The sequence below is a fragment of the Argiope bruennichi genome, chromosome 9 (genome assembly GCF_947563725.1).
Source record: "Argiope bruennichi chromosome 9, qqArgBrue1.1, whole genome shotgun sequence".
NCBI lineage: Eukaryota > Metazoa > Arthropoda > Arachnida > Araneae > Araneidae > Argiope > Argiope bruennichi.
This window is the reverse complement of record NC_079159.1, coordinates 104,485,828-104,507,222: the sequence shown is the minus strand read 5'-3', so window position 1 is coordinate 104,507,222 and position 21,395 is coordinate 104,485,828. Positions and strand designations below refer to the sequence as shown.

At 31.8% G+C, this 21,395-nt stretch overlaps 1 protein-coding gene across 1 annotated transcript; it reads left to right on the top strand.

Moving 5' to 3' along the window:
* Window positions 1-6,267: 6,267 nt before the first annotated feature.
* LOC129985042 (mucin-2-like) lies at window positions 6,268-20,191 on the top strand. The gene is made up of 6 exons (XM_056094968.1): window positions 6,268-6,330; window positions 7,887-8,405; window positions 9,351-9,474; window positions 13,616-13,679; window positions 16,961-17,109; window positions 19,902-20,191. The coding sequence occupies exons 1-6, from the start codon at window positions 6,268-6,270 to the stop codon at window positions 20,132-20,134; spliced, it is 1,152 nt and encodes a 383-aa protein (XP_055950943.1). The 3' UTR covers window positions 20,135-20,191.
* Window positions 20,192-21,395: the final 1,204 nt, after the last annotated feature.

Sequence of the window (21,395 nt, the reverse complement as noted above, 5' to 3'; positions counted from 1 at the left end):
AGTCCAGAATTTCCATAATAAAAAAAACCCTTATAATTGAACCATTTTTAATGAGATCAAATGGTAAAAACCGGTCATTTTTAAGAAAGTGAAAAGATTTGGATGATTCATTTTATGAAGAATGTCTTTCAAAATGATAGAGGAAGACTGAAAGCAACGGGTGCGTTGTGAAATGAATTGTGGGCAATCAGTTAGAATATGTTGGACTGACAATTGTCATTGGCATTCTGTACACTGAGGGGTGGGTTCTTCCAGCAACAAATGCCTTTGCGTGAGTAGAGTGTGACCTATTCTTAAACGAGTGAGAGTTGTATCGTTCTTTCTGTTAGAGAGACTGGGCCAATGATCAATAATGCGTTTAATTGAATGGAGTTTATTTGTATTCTTGAGGTCCCATTCACTTTGCCATTTTGAGTGGAAGTTGATTTTAACATATTTTTTTTATATCATTGAAAGGGACAGGGCAATTTAAAATAGAAGTGGCAGATTTTGCTAAATTGTCAGCTTGTTCATTGCAAGCTATCCCGACATGAGAGGGAACCCAGCAAAGGAGAATAGAGAATGCTTGATATGTAAGATGTTCGTGCAGTTCGAGAATATTAAAGGCCAAAGGGAGACTTAAGGGATGTAGCAATGTCAGTGACTCAAGGACACTTAACGAATCTGAATATATGATATAATTATCAGGTGGACTATTAGAAAGTAGAGATAAAGCAGGAAGAATAGCAGTGGCCTCGGCAGTAAAAACAGAGCATGATGGGTGAAGTTGGAATGAGAGATTGGAATTGATAAAAACACATGCAAATGAAGTATTAGAAGTGCATGTTGAACCGTCTGTAAAAATAGGAATAAAATTCATGTATTCTTCCCTGTGGTGCGCAAAAAGTTGTTGGTAAGCTGTAGGAGTCGTATTAGATTTGTCAAAAGTTTTGAATGGATTTAGATACAAAATATTTGGAATATTTGGAATTCTAATCCGAAGTATAACAACAAGTTATGTACTGAATAAGAATTTAATACGTTTATTATCTAAAATGAATCTGTATTCACGATCGTAAAAGTAAGTCCTGTAGCCTTATTTAAACCTGAGTTTTAACACAACATTTTCTAGAATCGGAAAGTAAAAGACACTTGTTCATCTTAAATTTTCGTAATGTTCACAGATATTGGTTTGAATTCGAATGAAAAAATTATTGTAATCACACGATGTCTATGATTGCATCCTAATAGAATACCTGTGGAAAAAATTACAACATCGAATTCGAGCTAAACGACAACACCTCACATGATTCATCTAAAGCTATTCCCACAGAAATATTTTTAAAATTGATGGATAGCTTCCCTTCTAAATTAATAGCCATCATGAGAGAAATTACAAGATTAATGAATTGACATATTTGCAGGATTAATTAATAAAAGGTATCCGAATGTTTTTAGTTACACAGCGTATGAGCCACCTTTGGTGGACAGCAGGATTAATGGGATTTAGGGTTTATTGAAATTTTAAATTAAATACATTTGTAACTTGCTCATACTGGATTCCTTAGCAAATTACGTTTTAAAATTCAAATCTTGATTGGCATATAACACATACTTCAAATGAGGGGCACCCCAAACATCAGAATGAGAAGCTTCTTGCATAGTGGTTGGTTATCGCCACTCGAGTTGTACAGAAATGATGTCGGGTCGGCTATATCCTATCGATAACGGGACGTACTTCTCACGGGAGGACTGTACCTACCGTGACGGTGATGGCCTTTAGGACTCAATCTCAGTTTCCTCCAATGTTGTCATTGGTGGTCAAGTCATCCAACCACAGGGCGGGTATGATATATATACACACAGGTATATATACTATACCTGTTTTGGTATACCACAGGGCGGGATGGAGTAGTCAACTTATGATATAACACATATTTTTTTAACCTTACATTATAGCAGTGCACACTTCCCTAATTTTGTATCAATTCACCTAAAATTAGAAAAGAAATTATTAAACTTAAAACTTAATTTTTAAAAAATGTTTGCCGAATCTATTCAAAAATGGACACATTAAAAAAAAATGTTCAACTTTACTAGCTTGTAGAATTATGCATTAATTGTAAATACAACAAAAATTCAAAAAGTTAATTAAAAATATACTTTAAACAGAAATCTGCTCTTCATGAAAAGAAATAGCACATTTTTATACATTCAACATAAATAATGGAAGAAAAATCCAGATGCAATTTTTGCAGTAATATTGAAAACAAAATGAGTTTCTTTGCAAGATTGATATTTATTTTTGCAAGTTAAGCTTGTTAATATTCTTTTAATTAATTTAAATTAGGCAAACATTTTAGAGCAATAAAAATGATATCATTGAAAAAGATAAGTTTTTTGTGTGTTTTAGTTGGTGTAAATATCATTACCCGTTGAGCTATAGTTTTATGTAGCTATGGAAGGAATCGTCATTTTTTATTTAATTCTTACCCTTCTTACAATAATATATAATTTAATACATACATTTAAACATACATTATTAATTAACTAACATCAACCATGCTAAAACAGGTTAAAGTGCTTGGCACTATAAAGAAATACGCAACAAAAACTGTTAAATGACGTGCGCAGATGATTAGTTTTATACTTTTGACGTCAAGTGGAATTCAGTTCTGTCGAGTTTCTCACATACTTATGTAATATGGTGATGTTTAATTTTCTCGTATATGAAATAAAGCTAAAGTACTGTAATCGTCAAAAAATTTCAACTCGAAAATTTGACGAATCTCCACATTTTAGACCTCCATGAGTTTGAAAAGCGTATTTCTGAAAAATGCCCGTTTGTCTATGTTTGACAAAGATAACTCATAAATACTTTGAGCTAAACGGATAAAATTTGATATACAGTCTTCAGACCAAATCAGCAGATTTCTAGCAAATTTTGAGCAAAATCTGCTCCGAGAAAATCTGTCTATCCTGCTGCACAAATAAAAGTTAACACTATAACAACGAAGAGAAGAGAATTAGATAAAATTTAGTACATAGGTTTAGCATCTATTTAGTTTTCACCTATCAAAGTTTGAGTCAAATCCAACAAGTGGTTGATCGTCTGACAGTCTGTATATTCAGAAATAAGCGGTAACTCAAAAATGCAGTAACTTAAATATATGAAACGTGGTATACAATTCTGTGTCTACATTTGCAGTTTTATGTCAAACGTTGGTTTCAATCAGTTAGAAATAGGGATTGCAATACCGGTATACCGGGATACCGAATACCGGTATTTTGAGCCATTTGTACAATTTTGTAATACCGATATTCACAAGTTTAAATACCGGTTTTTCGGTATTTACTAGAAATTTTTAAAATTGTCACCACTATATTTTCAGGTATCGCGAACATAGCAATATAGTATACGTTTTTGTTTTTATGTCTCCCTAACGGGCGAAATTAATTAGCTAATTAATGGCTTCATTAATTGCTTAAATCTAAATTAGCGAAACATGGATTATCCCTGAAAGAAAATATTGTATCCATAACGACTGATGGAGCAACAATTATGAAAAAAGTTGGAAAGTTGATTGGTGCAAATCAGCAGTTGTGCTATGCACATGGAATTCAATTAGGAGTAATAGATGTATTATACCAAAAAAACAGAAGAATCCAAATACTGTGGATATAGAAACTTCGGATTCCAACTATATTAAATTGAAAAATCGCATAGAAGAAAGGCATACCGAAATAGAAAATGTCTTATGGTATTTACATAATTCTAATGATTTTAAAAATGAAATGAAAATGAAAAGAAGAAAAGAAAATAACCAATTCAAATCTGATTAAGTTAGAGAAAAGTTTCTAAAAATTTTTTTCCCACAAACCTATCCACATTCAAAATTCGGTTCAATTATCGAAGTTTATGATGTCACTACATCGAAGTTTATGATGTCACTACTGTCGATAGTGAAAAGGATTTGTCTCTTGAACAAAAATTAGAATTAGCAATAAATAAAAAAATTTCAACGAACCAAAATACAATACAGAAACCAGCTATATCCAAAACCATCCGACGAGAAATCGATTTATTTGAAGATGAGGGATTTAGAGGTAAATACTTGGAAAAAGTATATCGCGCATTGCTAACATTACCACCAACTAGCGTAGATGCCGAAAGAGCGTTTTCGACAGCTTTTAATTTTTACACAAAATTACTTTTCAGGCTTAATGACAGTACCATTGATGCATTACGTTTTTTTAGATCACATTTCAAAAATTTGTAATAGTACCACAAACTGAATAGTGATATTTACACTTTTTTTGTGATTTAAATAAATAATATGTTTCTTTACTTTTTTGTGATTATATACTGTTATAATTTATAAGTTACAAATTATTTTTTGTGATATTTACACTCTCTAACAAAACTGGCGAATAAAACAAAGAAACACCTGTGTTTTCTTTCTTTTTCCAAAATTTCTAATACCGGTATTAAAACCGGTATCCCGGTATTAAGATTTAAAAAATACCGAATACCGGTATTGAAATTTTGGTCCGGTATTGCAATCCCTAATTAGAAAGAAATGAGTGTAAAAGCCAAATTAGATTTTCATATACCATCCACTTTATGCCAGGAAATAATCGCCAAAAACACTCGCCAAATATCACACCACAGAATCAGTAAAAATGCTAATTTCACACCAAAAGTTAACATTTCGTACCTAGTGTACCAATACCATGCAAGGCGTTCTCTGGGATAACACCTTTATTAGAAAGTATGCTACAAAGTTTTGGGAAGACCACTCTCGCTGGTTTCTATAATATATTATATGTATTTTGGATTTTTCTCCTTTGTTGGTCATTAGTTATTTTTGTTGTCGTTATAACTTGCCAAATTTCATTTAATCAACTTGTTACGTTTTTCGAGTTTTCCTACCCCCAACTACGAATATGTTTCATGTACGAATGTAGTTCATATTTAAATACTATTCTGCATTACTAGAGGGAAAATTAAAATTCCAGCTGTTACGGGCATTGCATTGTTCACTTGCTATTTTGTTTGTGCACACGTACACAAATAAACCTACAGCCAGAACTAAAAATCTTTTTCTTTTTTTTTTATGATTCACGAATATCTAAAATGTGGAGATTCATCAAAAGATTGAATTCTCTGACAATTGCAGAACTCTCTTTCTATATTAGATAGTAAAAATGAAATTTTATCCGCAAGAATATAAGGATTTCCATGGCAGAGAAACAATAACTCTACAACAAAATATCCCAAGAGACTCATTAAACGCTTTTGTATTTCATAACTTTTAGAGTTGCAAAGATACACGACAAAAACTTCTCGTGACTCAGAGATGACATGGCACTTAAGAAAATGAGTTTCGACTTTTGAAAAGCTTCAGGAGAGAGTAGATACTAGTTTACATAAACAGTTGGTTGCATAGTGAGAGTTTATAAAAGGAAATGGTTGAAGGATATCAAGAGAATAGATTAGAGTAGAAAAGAGATATTTAAGCAATAAACAGTCTACAAATAGTGAGGATATTCTTTCTATACCTCACACAGTACCAACTCTATACGACAAATCCTGATTTTAGTTCATGTAATCGGTGGCAATCAATAATCCTCAGAAACAATATTAGCATATCCTTCTTAGTTTTATTCAGTCACTATACTTTAATCTTGCTTTGATATTCCGAGTATAAAATAGTATTTTCATCTTGCATTCCTCTTATGACTTCAATGAGGCTGTTTGAATCATTGCTGGAGATATACCTGGTGTCATTTTTGCTCTCCCCTATTTTGCAGCATTATAAATAGTTTTTTTTTCGGAATTATATAGTACACTTAAACTTAAGATAAATAATTCATCATAACTTTTTTCCAAATGCTTTAAAACGTTTGACTGGAAGTGATCATATGTAAATCGATCCTTGATTTATTTTTCTCTATAATCCTCTTCTAAACATGTCTCTATAGAAATTCTATGATATAAAAGTTGCTATAAGATAACTACGACATCTAAAAAGTTTTTGATAAAGTTGCCGAATAATGTTTATAATAATTTGCCTTTGCCTGTTATTTCAAAGTGGTTGGTATGTTGCAGCCAATTTAAGCATGTATTATACATTCTCTTTCCAAGACAAACTACCAAAAGGAAATATTAGGATTGAAACAGCAGTCGCTAACAGGATTCATTGTGCTTCAATCTGCATGAAAGAATCTAGTTGCAAGGGATTTGGATTTGATTCCACGAAGACTTGTTTCTTATTCGATTTATACATGAGCGAAAGCTTTTGTGACAAAGAAATTTGCTCTGAAACAGATGGTTTGAAGATATACATGGTAAGTTAAACGAACGTTTGAATTTCAATTTTAGTTTTATCAGTTCTATACAGTAAAAGCTGATTAATGCTTCCTCATAAAATGGATCCGCTTATCTTATTGATAAAAGAATTAAATTTTAAATTAAAAGAGCTTTGAATGACAAGTTTGTTGATTTCAGAAAGTAACTTATTGTCCAAGTCTCGATCTAAAAGATCTTAATATTCATTCGTTTTTTAATGAGTGAAAATTTCTTTAACAATAAAAAGATAAAAATATAATTATCAATCTTGTCTTCTGATTGCATGAATGGTTTGTTGAATAGAATGTGAATTATTTATATTGTTTGTCGTATACATTGTTTTAATTATTATTTTTGTAAAAAAATCGCATATTTTAATTCAAATTCTTTTTAACTTTATTCAAACTCTATATTATTTCCTATCGTTTCTAAATAAAGGGGAAGATGAACATTAAAACCTATTTCAGCAACTAAGAACTTCAATTTCTTTATCTATTCACTTTTAACATTATTAAAATATGATTCCGTATTGTTGTTTCTTTGCAATTTTGAACAATTTTGCATAAATCTTTGCAGTTTTCTAAGCAGAAATGTTTTTTATTCATTCTCATCTGACGCTATAAAATGTGCCCACGAATATTGAACTGCTTTTGCAGAAAATCGCCAACGACATGTTGTGCTCGGCAGCAGGCATCTATCGCAGAATTAAAAATGATGTTCATGATCGGTGCAACCAATTGTTGGCGAAACACAGTCATAGATTGGAAACTTAATTCATTTAGAAGATATAAATCTTTTTCTAATGTTTATAAAATATCGGTTGCTTTGTATAGCCTCGCTGCTAGTTATAATAGACTGTTTTGGCATGTGCATCTGTGAATCTTTTACTAGCGTAAGTGTTAAATTTATTTTTGTAGTATATTCATGCAGAACCAAACCTCAGCATTGATTCAGTTCTGATACGAAACATAGGTTACATCATTTGAGAGCATGATTTTTGCTAAGTGTTTAATCGGAGATCAAATTCATTATTCAAAGGAGTCTCTGAAAAGAGTATATTAAGATGCAGCATTCTAGTATTCAAAACTTTTTGTTTTTTCCCCACTAAAATGTTTATTAATGAAATCTCAAACATTATTTTATCCCTTTTTAAATGGATGCTAAAATGATGTTACACACTACCAATGATTTACTGTCAGCTCTTAAGACATCCAGAAATTTATTCAACAGAAAATTGTAAAATCGCTCCAATTAACAGCTCAAACTTATATGTTTTATTTCACAAAAAAAATGTAGAAATTTATAATTTCTTCCCCTTTTGCAATCATTTTGTGCTCGAGTGAGTTACAATCTAAAATAAAATATGAATTAAGATACCCTATAGACAATTGCTAAGTACTAATACGTGTTAGTTAAACTTATCTTTATATCACGACAATAAAATTATTTTTCGTTAGCAATTAATTAAGAAATATATTTGCAAGAAAATCTGTGACACATCACAGACTAATATGTACTGCAAGTGATAGCTGTCTAATGATAGAAATTATTGCAGTCAAAGCAAGAAGCAACTACGACTACCGAAATACCATCCACAACCACAACGGAAGCTCCAACAACAACAACCGAAAAACCCACTACAACAACTACAGAAAAACCTACAACAACAACAACAGAAAAGCCAACGACAACGGAAAAACCTACGACGACGACAACAGAGAAACCTACGACAACAACAGAGAAACCTACGACAACAACAGAGAAACCTACGACAACAACAGAGAAACCTACGACAACAACAGAGAAACCTACAACAACGACAACAGAGAAACCTACAACAACGACAACAGAGGAACCTACGACAACGACAACAGGGAAACCTACGACAACGACAACAGAGAAACCTACGACGACAACAACCGAAAAACCTACCACGACAACAACAGAAAAACCCACGACAACAACGGAAAAGCCTACGACTACCACAACCGAGAAACCGACAACTACTACAGAAAAACCCACAACGACGACAAAAGAGCCTACTACCACTACCATGGAACCTACTACGAAAGAAGTCAGTAACTTTATTTAAAATCTTTTCTATTTTTTTTAAAGGACGTAATCTATCTTTTATTTCATCAGTTCATTTTTTTTCATTTCTTTTTATATCGTATTTCGGTTCTAATATTTGTATGGACATTTATGTTCTATCTATGTCCGCAGAAATGACATGGTCGTAAACTCAATATAACGCGAGAAGATACAGAAATACAAACATAAAAAATTATTTATATAGATAAAAATCTTAATATTACAAAAAGATTAGAAAACCACAAATTATAATATCAATCTTCTGGTAAAGATCAATAAAAATACCAGATAGTTATTTAAAGATAGTTTTTTAACACTGCAAATACAAATTATATCGATCTTCAAATGATCTTAAAGTTTGATTCCGAATATCATATCTTTCATAATATTTAATCCTTCTCCTCCGGACAAGTGCGAAATTCTGAATTATTACAGCATTATATCATTCACCCAAAAATTAGAGATTTAGGCCTTTGAAAACTATTTGACATGTTATTTTATATAACAAAATGAAGTGTTAATATAAAATAGGGAATTTTCACCTCCCACAAAGCTAATACCAGTTTAGGCCAAACCTGTCTTCCTATGACCAACGAAACTTCAGCGTCAGAAAAAATTATTCCCCCAAAAATAATTTATTACTTAAGAGCAGCTGTTACATGTGTTTCGATCTCTTTTTAATTCCTAATTTTATTCCTAGTTACATATTTTTTTTATTTATATAGTTTATGAGATTCTTTTTTCACTTTTATATTATAACTTTCGATTTAGCTTTTAATTTTTATTACATTTATTATTATGTAGTTTTAGAATAACGTAAAATATAATAATATAATTTGCTAAAATTAAACCGTCATTTAAAAAATATTTTAAAAATATTAACTTCCTTATAGAGATTTTTTTATTCAATGTCTTTTATTTATTCCAGGCAACAACAAAAGAAGCAACAACTGCCGAAAAGACAACGGCTACCGCAACAGAACCAAAAACACTGACTATAACCATGCCAAATATACCATCGACATTTACAATACCTACAATTATACCAACTAGTAAGTATCTATGTCATATATAAGGCTCTTTTTTTTCAGAAAACGTTTTCTTAATGTAATTCAAATGAAAAAAATTATTATCAAATTTCAAAGCATTTCTAAATTCTCCTTACATCGATCGGGGATTAGAGTGTTGTGGGGCCCTAGACAGTAACCATCATGAGGTCTGCCATTTTGAATCTTACATAAAATATGTATTTTTTTTATTTCGCAACTTAATTTCACATTTTAGCCTCTTAATGTTTGATAATAATTTAATGCGTGTTAATGTTTTAAATTAATAATTTTTATTTTATTTACTTTATTAATGGTATTTGTTTTATTTATTTTGACTTCAGAATGCCCGACATCCACTTTTATATACAATATTATTGAAGCAGATGTTAGCCTTTATAATATTCTTATCACTAAGCTTATAAGAATCTTGATAATTATACTTGATAAAGTATTAAAATTATCTTAATATTTTATCTTTCATAAAATTTATATTTTTTTACGAACTTATTTAATTTGTAATCATGAAAATGAAGTTTTTTAACCGACCTACTTGCGGTTAGTTTCTCAATCTAGTGGCCCTAGGCAGTTACTTAATCTGTCTAGTTGAAAATTCTCCCTTGAGTTTTATGCTCAAATATTGCTATACATATTGTTACGAATCTGTAATACTGCTTCCCAGCATAGTTGGTTCCATAGGAGGTCCCAGAGCTTGGCGACAATTTGCTGACTTGGCGAAGAATTTGGCGACTTTGGCACCAAAATAGGTTATACCCGAAACATCAAGAATTTTCCCGATCCGTCCAGTAGGAACGGAGATACGCCTCGAACGTTTCTGATTGGTTGAGAAGTTTCTAGCCCCGCCTCCTGAGACCTATAAAAGGAGTGTCTCGCAGCTGCCGAGTGGTGGTGAATTGAGTCGTGGACCAGTGGAGTCGAAGAGTAGTCGGAAGCGACGGTGAAGAACTCGTCTTCCAGGGACTAGCGGAGCAGCGACGGAGTAGAGTTGCTGTGTATACTGTTGTATGCTGCACGTCTCGGCTGAAGATAATCGTCTTCTGTGCTGTATATAGTTGTCGTCTTTGTGCTGTCCTGTGTGTCTTCGTGTAGATAAACGTCGTTGTTTTTATTTTCTACTGCCGCCTGCTGATTGAGCGTTCTTCTCACCATATAACCCCCACTATCCAAACGAACCCCGGAAATTTCGTAACAATATTTAACAAGTAATTTTATTTCTTTCTTGTCTTTCGGTCATTATTCTTTAATCTATCTGCCCTACAGTGGCAGATGTAGCACTCATTTATTTTCTGGAGACAAAGTGCTCATTGAGAAACTATTGTAATCATCAAGGAAAAAGGTTTTGATTTTGTGATGAATTTCTATGTTTTCAACCTTTTGATTTCGAAAAGCTTAATGCTATTTTTTTAAACTGAGTCTGCCCATCTCTACACACAATTAAAATAAAACGGAACATGCTTGATAGATGTTATTTTCTATGAGGTTTTTGTATTAAAATTGTAGATATCTGCGAAATTGACGGAAGTATGTCTACGTCCCTATATATGTGAACGAGTTAACTCAAAAAAACAAGTTAATTGGAAAAAAGTTTATAATTTTTTTATCGCCCGAATCTTTGATCTATATCAAACTTTGGGCCCCATCTTTTACTGATTGTACGCTTGTGGATGCGATGCATCAAAAATATAATTTAGATAGTTTAGATTAAATTTGCTAGATTGGATGATAGATGAACCCGTGGAAATCATAAATCATTAAAGCAATCCTGTCCTACCTTTTACCATATGGCCCTATGGCGGATAAAGTAATTATGCTATCAATCGGAGAAAACTTTTAATTTACAAAATCTCTGTCACATAAAATAAGCAAATATTTTGAAAGAACATAAAATAATCGGTATGTAGTCATCACGATAAATCAAATACAGAATATCCAAATCCAAAAAAAAAACGCATTTTTTTTTTTTGTCCTTATTGAATTTTTTCCGTCGTATGTGTAGGATTATTGTTATATCGTTAGATTTGTTAGATACTCCCATAGTTTTAAAAGAAGAAAAAAGATGCGTTCTGTACATGCGGGGAATTTTCAGACCAAGTTGACATTTCTATGTTGTATCTACGATTGAATAATTTCCATATACAGTTGTGAAGATTTGTAAAGCGATATGCATATCAAGTAAAGTAGAATAGGGGGCGTACATATTCAACCAAAGGGTAGTTAAGTATTGTTATGTGTTTCTGAGTAACAGTTATAAATGGAGAATTTGGTCTCATTTGCCAAATGAAAGACAGTGATAGATGACCCCATATCAGTCATAAATTATTATAGCAATCTTTTCCTATCTTATACCTTTTGCGAGTTCTGGCATATATGCTATGAACTGAAGAAAACTCTTGATTTATAAAATTCTGAGAATCCTACACGTAAAATTAGCATATATTTTGAAAGAACAAAAGGCATCTTATACAATGATTTCATCAAGAATACCGTTTGACAAGACATCATTTTTATCAAGAATACCGTTTTAACTAGATAAAAAGCCGATCTACAAGTGTCGAAATTTTAAATCGAATTGACGGCAAAATATTTAACATTGCAATCCCGCAAATACCGTTCTAATTACGCTATGCCAGATTTGCCAAACACTTGCCTATTCCATCAGCTTTCGAATGATCTATAATAAACCGTAATGGTGTTCAATTTTAATAAAAATTTAATCTTTCATTTGCAATAAATCACTGAAATCGGTGTTCTTCAAAAAAGAAAACTGCCGAGTGACCATTGCCGCTTCTAATTTAAATTTCTATTTTAAACCTGCTCTCTATATAGGCTCAAGAAATCGAAGTCAAATAAGAAAACGTCTTTATGAAGTTATAAATACTTAATAGAAACAGACTAACTGCCATCTATGAACCCCAAAGAATTCAGATTGATATATTTTTTTACATTTCATTTATCCACCATCCTTTCATTCACGAATTTTCAGAAGAATATCTGTTCCGAAAACTGTTAATTTCTGTTATGTTTTGCTAAAGAAAGCCTATATTTGCACTGAATCAGAACCCTGATATCGTTTACTGTAAATTCTTTTCAAATATTGTAGAACTGACAATCTTTTAGTAAATTTGACACATTGTAGCTAGAATGGTATTCGCAGTATTCAACATTAAGATTTTGGCGACAAATTGATTTTCAATTCCACTAAGTGTTCGTCGTTGATATCTCAGTTTTAAATACAAGTACCTTGATGAAAATAGACTAATCGTATGGTGTGTTTTTCCCTCTCTAAAAAAATATGTGCTTATTTTACGTATACAGCAGTCAGAAATTTTTCCCTATTGGTAGCATAATCACTTTGCAACAATTAAGATAATAAGCTTATAAAATGTTTTATGGTTCACATGGACTCTTCCATCACCTTCTTTCTTTTGACAAATTACGTGAAATTCACCCTATATGGATTTTGAATTAATAAAAAGAAAATAGTTATTTGGCTGATTTCCAAGAATTAGACAACGAAGAATCTAAACTGATCTGCTTCTCGATAATTATGTTCCAATTTTCCTTAGTGAATTCACATCTCTAATGTGCCAATAATTGATCCTACGAAGGTTCAAACTCCGTTATATCTGTGATAAACAACACTTTGCAATACTATGCAAGGCCTTACTTTTTAAGCTGACTCAAGATATGTTGGAAGAAATGATCATGTTAAAAAGATTCACAGTTTATCCTAAATATGAAAAATCAACATCAAAATTAACTGCTCAAGAACAAGGCTACAGTTATCTTTATTCACATTAGATTCTGGAGCTCAAAAAGGCAGCAAGCCAAAGGCAATCGATTACAGCGAATGACATTTTTTTTTAAAGATGTTTAGGTAAAATTCAACAAAAAACTTATATTTATTGAAAATGCAACCTATTTTCACATCAAAATAAGCGAGTAATTGTAAAATAAAAAGAACCATAAATTCATTGATGTAAGCGGCGGAGTGGATGGAAGACTTTCTTAACAGTTCACCAAAAAAATAACTGTTTTTGGAAACTAATAAATAGATGACTTTAGATCGACATCTTGTTTTTAGCTTATTGTTTCTAATTATTATTTGACCAATTTATCCTTTTAGTTCCACCCAGAAATGTTGAAATCCAATGTGACTCTACTTTGCCAATCATGATGGGTCTAGTACCGTAAGTTGCATTCCATTTCCATTACTTTCTTTATTTTATTTCCTTTCACTACTAAATATTTACGAATTCAATACCTGTTAGGTATTTATTGGTTTCTTATTGAATTTCCCTGTCTACTGAACAAGCAAGCACTGAAAAATTTATTGAAGAAAAGAATACTACCTCGCGATACATAAAACAACTATATAATAAAGAATGTGCTTGGTGTGAATAAGGAATTCATAGGCTTCGATATAAGGTTTAGGAATATCTCGGAAACTTCCATGTTGGTGAAGTGAATTTTAGAGTAAATTAGAATTTTAGAAGTCAAGAAATTGTTCTAGACCTAAATCTAGGGAAATTAGACCTTCGTAATCCTAGAAGAATTGCACTAGGTTTCTTGTTTTGATTTTAGATATTTTGTTTTTCATCACTCTACCACACCTTCTGATTTGAGATCCTAGGCGGCTTTATTGAGTTGAAAAGACATGCTTATTGGATAAATGACGGCATAATGAAATGGATCGCACATTTTCCCGCAACTATAATAGTCAGAATTTTTGATGTGGATTGCTAGAATTATGAGGCGAACAATTCCAAACATATATTCTGACCATTTCCCAAAAAAAAAAGTTATTTCCTTAAATCCACCACAATAACATCTTCTGTACCTATAATCTCAATTCTAATTAATTTTGACTGTGTAAAATAAAAGAAAGTCAGGGAGACGAGATGAAGTAAATGGCATGAGTATTCTACGATTGAGAATCCGAGCATGGTCGAAAACGAATGCTTAAATGTGGTTTGGAACATGGCGATGGAGAAGATTCACAATTCGTTTTTTTTTCTTCCAAAGATAAGATCATTTTATCTGTGGGCATTCATACTGAGTGAGAACTTTACACTATCTGCATAGGGCAAAAGTAATTCCATGTAGAAAAAACTTCCTGAACATAATCGGGTGAAACATATTTTGTAGCATCACGATGGCGTCGATGAAACCTCTTAAACATAATCAGATGAAACATATTTCGTAACATCACGATGGTATCGAAGAAACCTATTTTTCAGAGATCAAGTGAAGTGTCGAAGGTCGTGTTCTTCCCCTTACCTCCGCTGGAACCGGTTTCCCTTCTTCTCGCCACATTGGCATTTTTTCCGAGCTAGTGGTGAGCCGCTACAAACCTCTTGAACATAATCAGATAAAACATAGTTTGTAACATCACGATGGTGTCGAAGAAACCTCTTGAATCACGATAGTGTCGAGGAAACCTATCGGGATGCAGGAAGTCGCTCACCGCTCGCTTTCTAGAGATCAAGAGAAGGGTCGGAGGTCGTGTTCTTCCCCTTATCTCCGCTGGAACCGATTTCTCTTTTTCTAGCCACATTGGCATTTTTTCCGAGCTAGTGGTGAGCCTCTACAAACCTCTTGAATATAATCAGATGAAACATAGTTTGTAACATCACGATGGTGTCGAAGAAACCTCTTGAACATAATCAGATGAAACATAGTTTGTAACATCACGATGGTGTCGAAGAAACCTCTTGAACATAATCAGATGAAACATAGTTTGTAACATCACGATGGTGTCGAAGAAACCTATCGAGATGCAGGAAGTCGCTCACCGCTCGCTTTCTAGAGATCAAGTGAAGGGTCGGAGGTCGTGTACTTCCCCTTATCTCCGCTGCAACCGATTTATCGTTTTCTCGCCACAATGGCATTTTTTCCGAGCTAGTGGTGAGCCTCTACAAACCTCTTGAATATAATCAGATGAAACATAGTTTGTAACATCACGATGGTGTCGAAGAAACCTCTTGAACATAATCAGATGAAACAGTTTGTAACATCACGATGGTGTCGAAGAAACCTATCGGGATGCAGGAAGTCGCTCACCGCTCGCTTTCTAGAGATCAAGTGAAGGGTCGGAGGTCGTGTACTTCCCCTTATCTCCGCTGCAACCGATTTATCTTTTTCTCGCCACAATGGCATTTTTTCCGAGCTAGTGGTGAGCCGCTACAAACCTCTTGAACATAATCAGATGAAACATATTTTGTAACATCACGATGGTGACGAAGAAACCTCTTGAACATGATCAGATGAAACATAGTTTGTAGCGTCACAATAGTGTCGAAGAAATCTCTTGAACATAATCAGATGAAACAGTTTGTAACATCACGATGGTGTCGAAGAAACCTATCGGGATGCAGGAAGTCGCTCACCGCTCGCTTTCTAGAGATCAAGTGAAGGGTCGGAGGTCGTGTACTTCCCCTTATCTCCGCTGCAACCGATTTATCTTTTTCTCGCCACAATGGCATTTTTTCCGAGCTAGTGGTGAGCCTCTACAAACCTCTTGAATATAATCAGATGAAACATAGTTTGTAACATCACGATGGTGTCGAAGAAACCTCTTGAACATAATCAGATGAAACATATTTTGTAACATCATGATAGTGTCGAAGAAAGCTCTTGAACATAATTAGATGAAACATAGTTTGTCACCTTTTCATCAACATTACCTTATGATGTCGAAGAAACTTCTTGAACAAAATCAGACGGAATATAGGCTGTCATCGTTTTCTCCTCGGCCTCCTTCATCCTTTTTTGGTAAAAAATTTGTGCACATAACAAACACAGAGTCGTGTATTTTTTATGAAAAAGAAAACAGTACTTTTCTCTCAAATTTCCAAAGTTTAAGATTGAATTTCACGTAAGAAAGCTTCTCCATTCGAAATTTTGATATTCTTCCAGGCCCAGCATTTAAATTAATCGTTTATGACTAAGTTTAAAGCCAAGCGTAGCAATATATGGAGTTGAAACGATAGCAGAAAAGAGGACACTAGATACAATCATTTAACGTCTATTCTTGACTTGCCTATGTCCGTAATGTCGTAAACAGTCCAGTTATTTTCAAGCCACTCTCACAAATGCCCAAAGAGAAGAAAAAACGACTGACTTTAATCAATTAACATTTATGCATAAAACTGTCAATGTAAACAAGAGAGAAATACATTATTCGAATTGGCGCCTCAATAAAACAAACAATTTTTGTATTTGAAATGTTTCGATACCTGTAATATCACAGAAGTTAGAGGCTGAAATGTGATTTTCATGCCCTAATATTGACTCTTTCTAACATCAACAATTTATGTTGCGAGATAGTAACTTAGATGTAAAGGAATATACCTTTGCCATCCAACTTGCCGAGAAGAATTTTTAAGCTGCACAAAATTTATCAACAAAAAAATTTTGAAAACATTGATAATGAAATATATCATTGATTCTTAAATACTATATTTTATAGGAAAGAATATTTTTTCGATGGACAACCGATGACAGAAATTATTTGCATCCCTTATGGAGCACTACAGAATCCATTCGAAGGAAATCCTTACACGCTTGATTTCTTTGGTGAAACAACAGGACAATGCAAACAAGATCATGGAGTAACTGGTAAATATAGAAACCATATGTCCTTGTAAATGCGATTGATGAAAGCAAAATATTTCGAAACTTAAATTCATTCCCATTTTCAAATGATCATGATAAAATATCATGGTGTAATTAGTAAGTATGACAACCATATTTTCTAATAGATGTGATTGATGCAAGCAACAGTATTTCGAACTTAAATTCATTCACGTTTTCAAATGATCATGATAAAAGATCATGGTGTAATTAGTAAGTATGGCAACCATATTTTCTAATAGATGTGATTGATGCAAGCAACAGTATTTCGAAACTTAAATTCATTCACGTTTTCAAATGATCATGATAAAAGATCAGGGTGTAATTAGTAAGTATGGCAACCATATTTTCTAATAGATATGATTGATGCAAGCAACAGTATTTCGAAACTTAAATTCATTCACGTTTTCAAATGATCATGATAAAAGATCATGGTGTAATTAGTAAGTATGGCAACCATATTTTCTAATAGATGTGATTGATGCAAGCAACAGTATTTCGAAACTTAAATTCATTCACGTTTTCAAATGATCATGTTAAAAGATCAGGGTGTAATTAGTAAGTATGGCAACCATATTTTCTAATAGATATGATTGATGCAAGCAACAGTATTTCGAAACTTAAATTCATTCACGTTTTCAAATGATCATGATAAAAGATCATGGTGTAATTAGTAAGTATGGCAACCATATTTTCTAATAGATGTGATTGATGCAAGCAACAGTATTTCGAAACTTAAATTCATTCATGTTTTCAAATGATCATGATAAAATATCATGGTGTAATTAGTAAGTATGACAACCATATTTTCTAATAGATGTGATTGATCCAAGCAACAGTATTTCGAAACTTAAATTCATTCACGTTTTCAAATGATCATGATAAAAGATCATGGTGTAATTAGTAAGTATGACAACCATATTTTCTAATAGATGTGATTGATGCAAGCAACAGTATTTCGAAACTTAAATTCATTCACGTTTTCAAATGATCATGATAAAAGATCATGGTGTAATTAGTAAGTATGGCAACCATATGTTCTAATAGATGTGATTGATGCAAGCAATAGTATTACTTTACTTAAATTCATTACCGTTTTGCATTGATCAGGATAAAGGAAAATTCTTACTTATAAGATTAAGAAGTGTTCGTATATCTTTTTGTTAAATAAATTCTTTACTGTTTATTTTGTATACTTTTATGATCCAATACCTAGCATTTCATTATCCTGAAAGGAAAATTAAATAAATAAAAATACTTAGTTCTTAAAAAGTTTAATTTCTCACACACTTTTGGTATGAAAATGAAATTTTTAAGGTAATTAATGTTGCTGTAATGCAAATTTGTAAAATAATTGATTTTATAATAAAAATCCGTAGATAATTTTCTATTGTAATAGGGAAATAGGATTAGGGTGGAAATATCAAAAAATATGAACGATATATTAATATACAAATATGAAAAATAACAAAATTCTCCAGAATTTCATTTTTTTTTTCATTTAAGTAGAAGTTTTCCAATTTATTTTTAATACTTAATGTGGCATTATATTTTTAAAAGGTACTCTTTTTTGTAAATTGGGGTAACATATGGTTGTCATATTGGGGAGCGAAATATTGAATTCGCTTTTTATAATTTTTTTAAGAAAGTGATTTCCACAAAATTTAGTTAAGCTATTTTATAGTAAAAGTTTAAAAATTAAGAGAAGCTGTTAAAAACTAAAATTAAGAGATTGTTTAAGTAAAGCTTTTTATGTAAAGAGTTGTGCATGCTGAAAATTGCATAATTATTTCAAGATAACTAGAAACATCTATGAAGTTTTTTAAAAAAAGCTCAATTTAAAAAATATTTTTAAAGAAATCCCAATGTTCACCAAGGTTAATAATATACTTTTTGGACATTATATATATCCTCAAATTCTAAATAAAATTCCAATAAGAACTCAAGGTAAATCGCCAAATTCTTAGTGATTTTTTATCAAACATTTTTTGAGTTTTTTCTGACCTTCCATCAACCTCTCCATGAGAAAATATTGTTTTATATTTTCTCAATCAATGTAAAATACTGTAGAATGAATCGATGAATCAAACAATATGTAGAATACTACATGTTGTTTGATCCATCGATTTTGCTTTTATATTCATATTTTTAATGAATAGATCAGGCAATGAAATGAAGCAAATCAAAAGAAGATTCCATAATAATATAATTATTTATTAAATAGATAAGACAGAAAAGCAGAAAATAATAAAAAAAACAATGCTCTTTTATTAATATACTAAAGTTATACTTTAGTTAAATGAATGAAATAAGTTAATAATATATGAAATGAATGAAATAAGAAATAAGTACATAATGAAATAAGTTTTCTTTAAAAAAAATTGGAGATCAAAGCAAAAATCGTAAAAGCATGATAAAAAGAATAGAAAATTCAAACGCAGTAAAAAACAAATATGGAAAATAACTACATATTATTTAAAAATAAAAATGTATAATAAGCGTAGTAAAATTTTGAATTAACTTATAGAATTTCCATCAACGGCTCATGCTTTTACTATTTCGTTTTGATGTCCACATTTTTTTGATAAAAATTTGTTTTATGCTCTGATAAAAAACGTGTTGTAATTACTTTTCTGGCTCAATGGATATCCGCATCAAATAGTTTGCTGGCTTTTTGCTTATTTATTGTACGAATGTCTTTTTTCTAACTTTTGTGAACTGCATTGAGATGCTTTATCATCATATCTACGAATGTTTTTTCTGTGCCTGTGTTTTAGGAATGCGGCTGACAGTGAGGGAGCAAAAGCTTGATGGATTCATTTTGACGTGCAAGCCATTGAAAAACAGCGCCATTGATAAAAATATATACGAGAATCCAGCGACTCCAAAAAATGCTCTCTGCGAAAAAGGTGACGTCATTGCTGGCCTCAAAGTCCAATTGGAGAAACCTCAGCATCTCCGCACATTGATTTGTCAAAAGATAAAATCAGCCTCAAATGGCCTTGGTTAATTCATGTGAGATTGATTCAAGAATTACACTGTTAAAATTGATCTAATACACTTGGTTCTTAGTTTGAAGGTGATTCTTATTCTAAATATTCCACATTATTTGAGATCATTTTTATTTACATTTCACTTTTCAAATAAAAATAATTCATTTAATAAATCTATATGAGACATTATTATGTAAATAAAAGAATAAAATTGCACATTCATTAAAGAAATTTAGACATTATACGTCCTCAATTAATCGATTTTCTATTAAAGAAATAAAATAAGGGAAATTTTACCGATTCCAGATATTTCGCATGTTTATATATAATGTCGAAAGTGTAAATTCCTTCTTTCTTTCCTCTACTTTCTTTTGGTTGTTGCACAGAGCATTTTTTTTTTTTAATTTAGGTAGATTATGTACATAAAATTATTTTCATTGCCCATATATATTAAATTCTATTAAATAATATTTATAAGAATTCTTTATTTATTAATTTCATTTCATTTATTTTGGGGAATAATGGTTTAATACCCTTTTTATAATGATAAATATCATGTATTTTTCAAATTACGTGATATTTTTTTAATTTTATATATATTAAAATGAAAATAAGTTCACTATAATTATTATATCACTAAATCTTTACAAGCTTATTATGTTAATTGTGAAGTAGTCTTATTCAGAATTGATTTTTCTGAACGTATTAATTAATTTTTATGAATTTACCATCTTTACATCAAAATACATTTTTATTTTATATTAAAAATTGAATGAAGAAATATCTTTATGCTGTTTTATAACTGATACTATATTCATTAAGTATAATTTTTATTCGGAAAAAATTACCTATTTTAACAAATAAAATTTGAGAGTACTAGAAATCAATTTTCCAATTGGGAACGGGCCGCGGTGGCCTGGTGGTAAGGTCTCGGCTTCGGAACCGGAGGATTTCAGGTTCGTGGCCCGATTCCACCGAAGAACCGTCGTGTAAGGGGGTCTATTGCACGTTAAATCCGTCATGACCAAACGTCCTCCCGCTGGTGTGGTGTGGAGAGGGGGTGCCAGCTCAGGTGTCCTCCTTGTGATCTGACCGTGGTTCAAAATGACGAGGTCCGTCCCAAAATAGCCCTTGTGTTGCTTCAAGCGTGACGTTAATATAAGTAAACTAAACCAAATCCAATTGGGAACGTCATAGTTTCTTTAATTAAATTCTCAGTAGTTTGAACTAAATTAATCATAGAAACATAATAATCATAAAAAAAAAGGAGCAAGACTT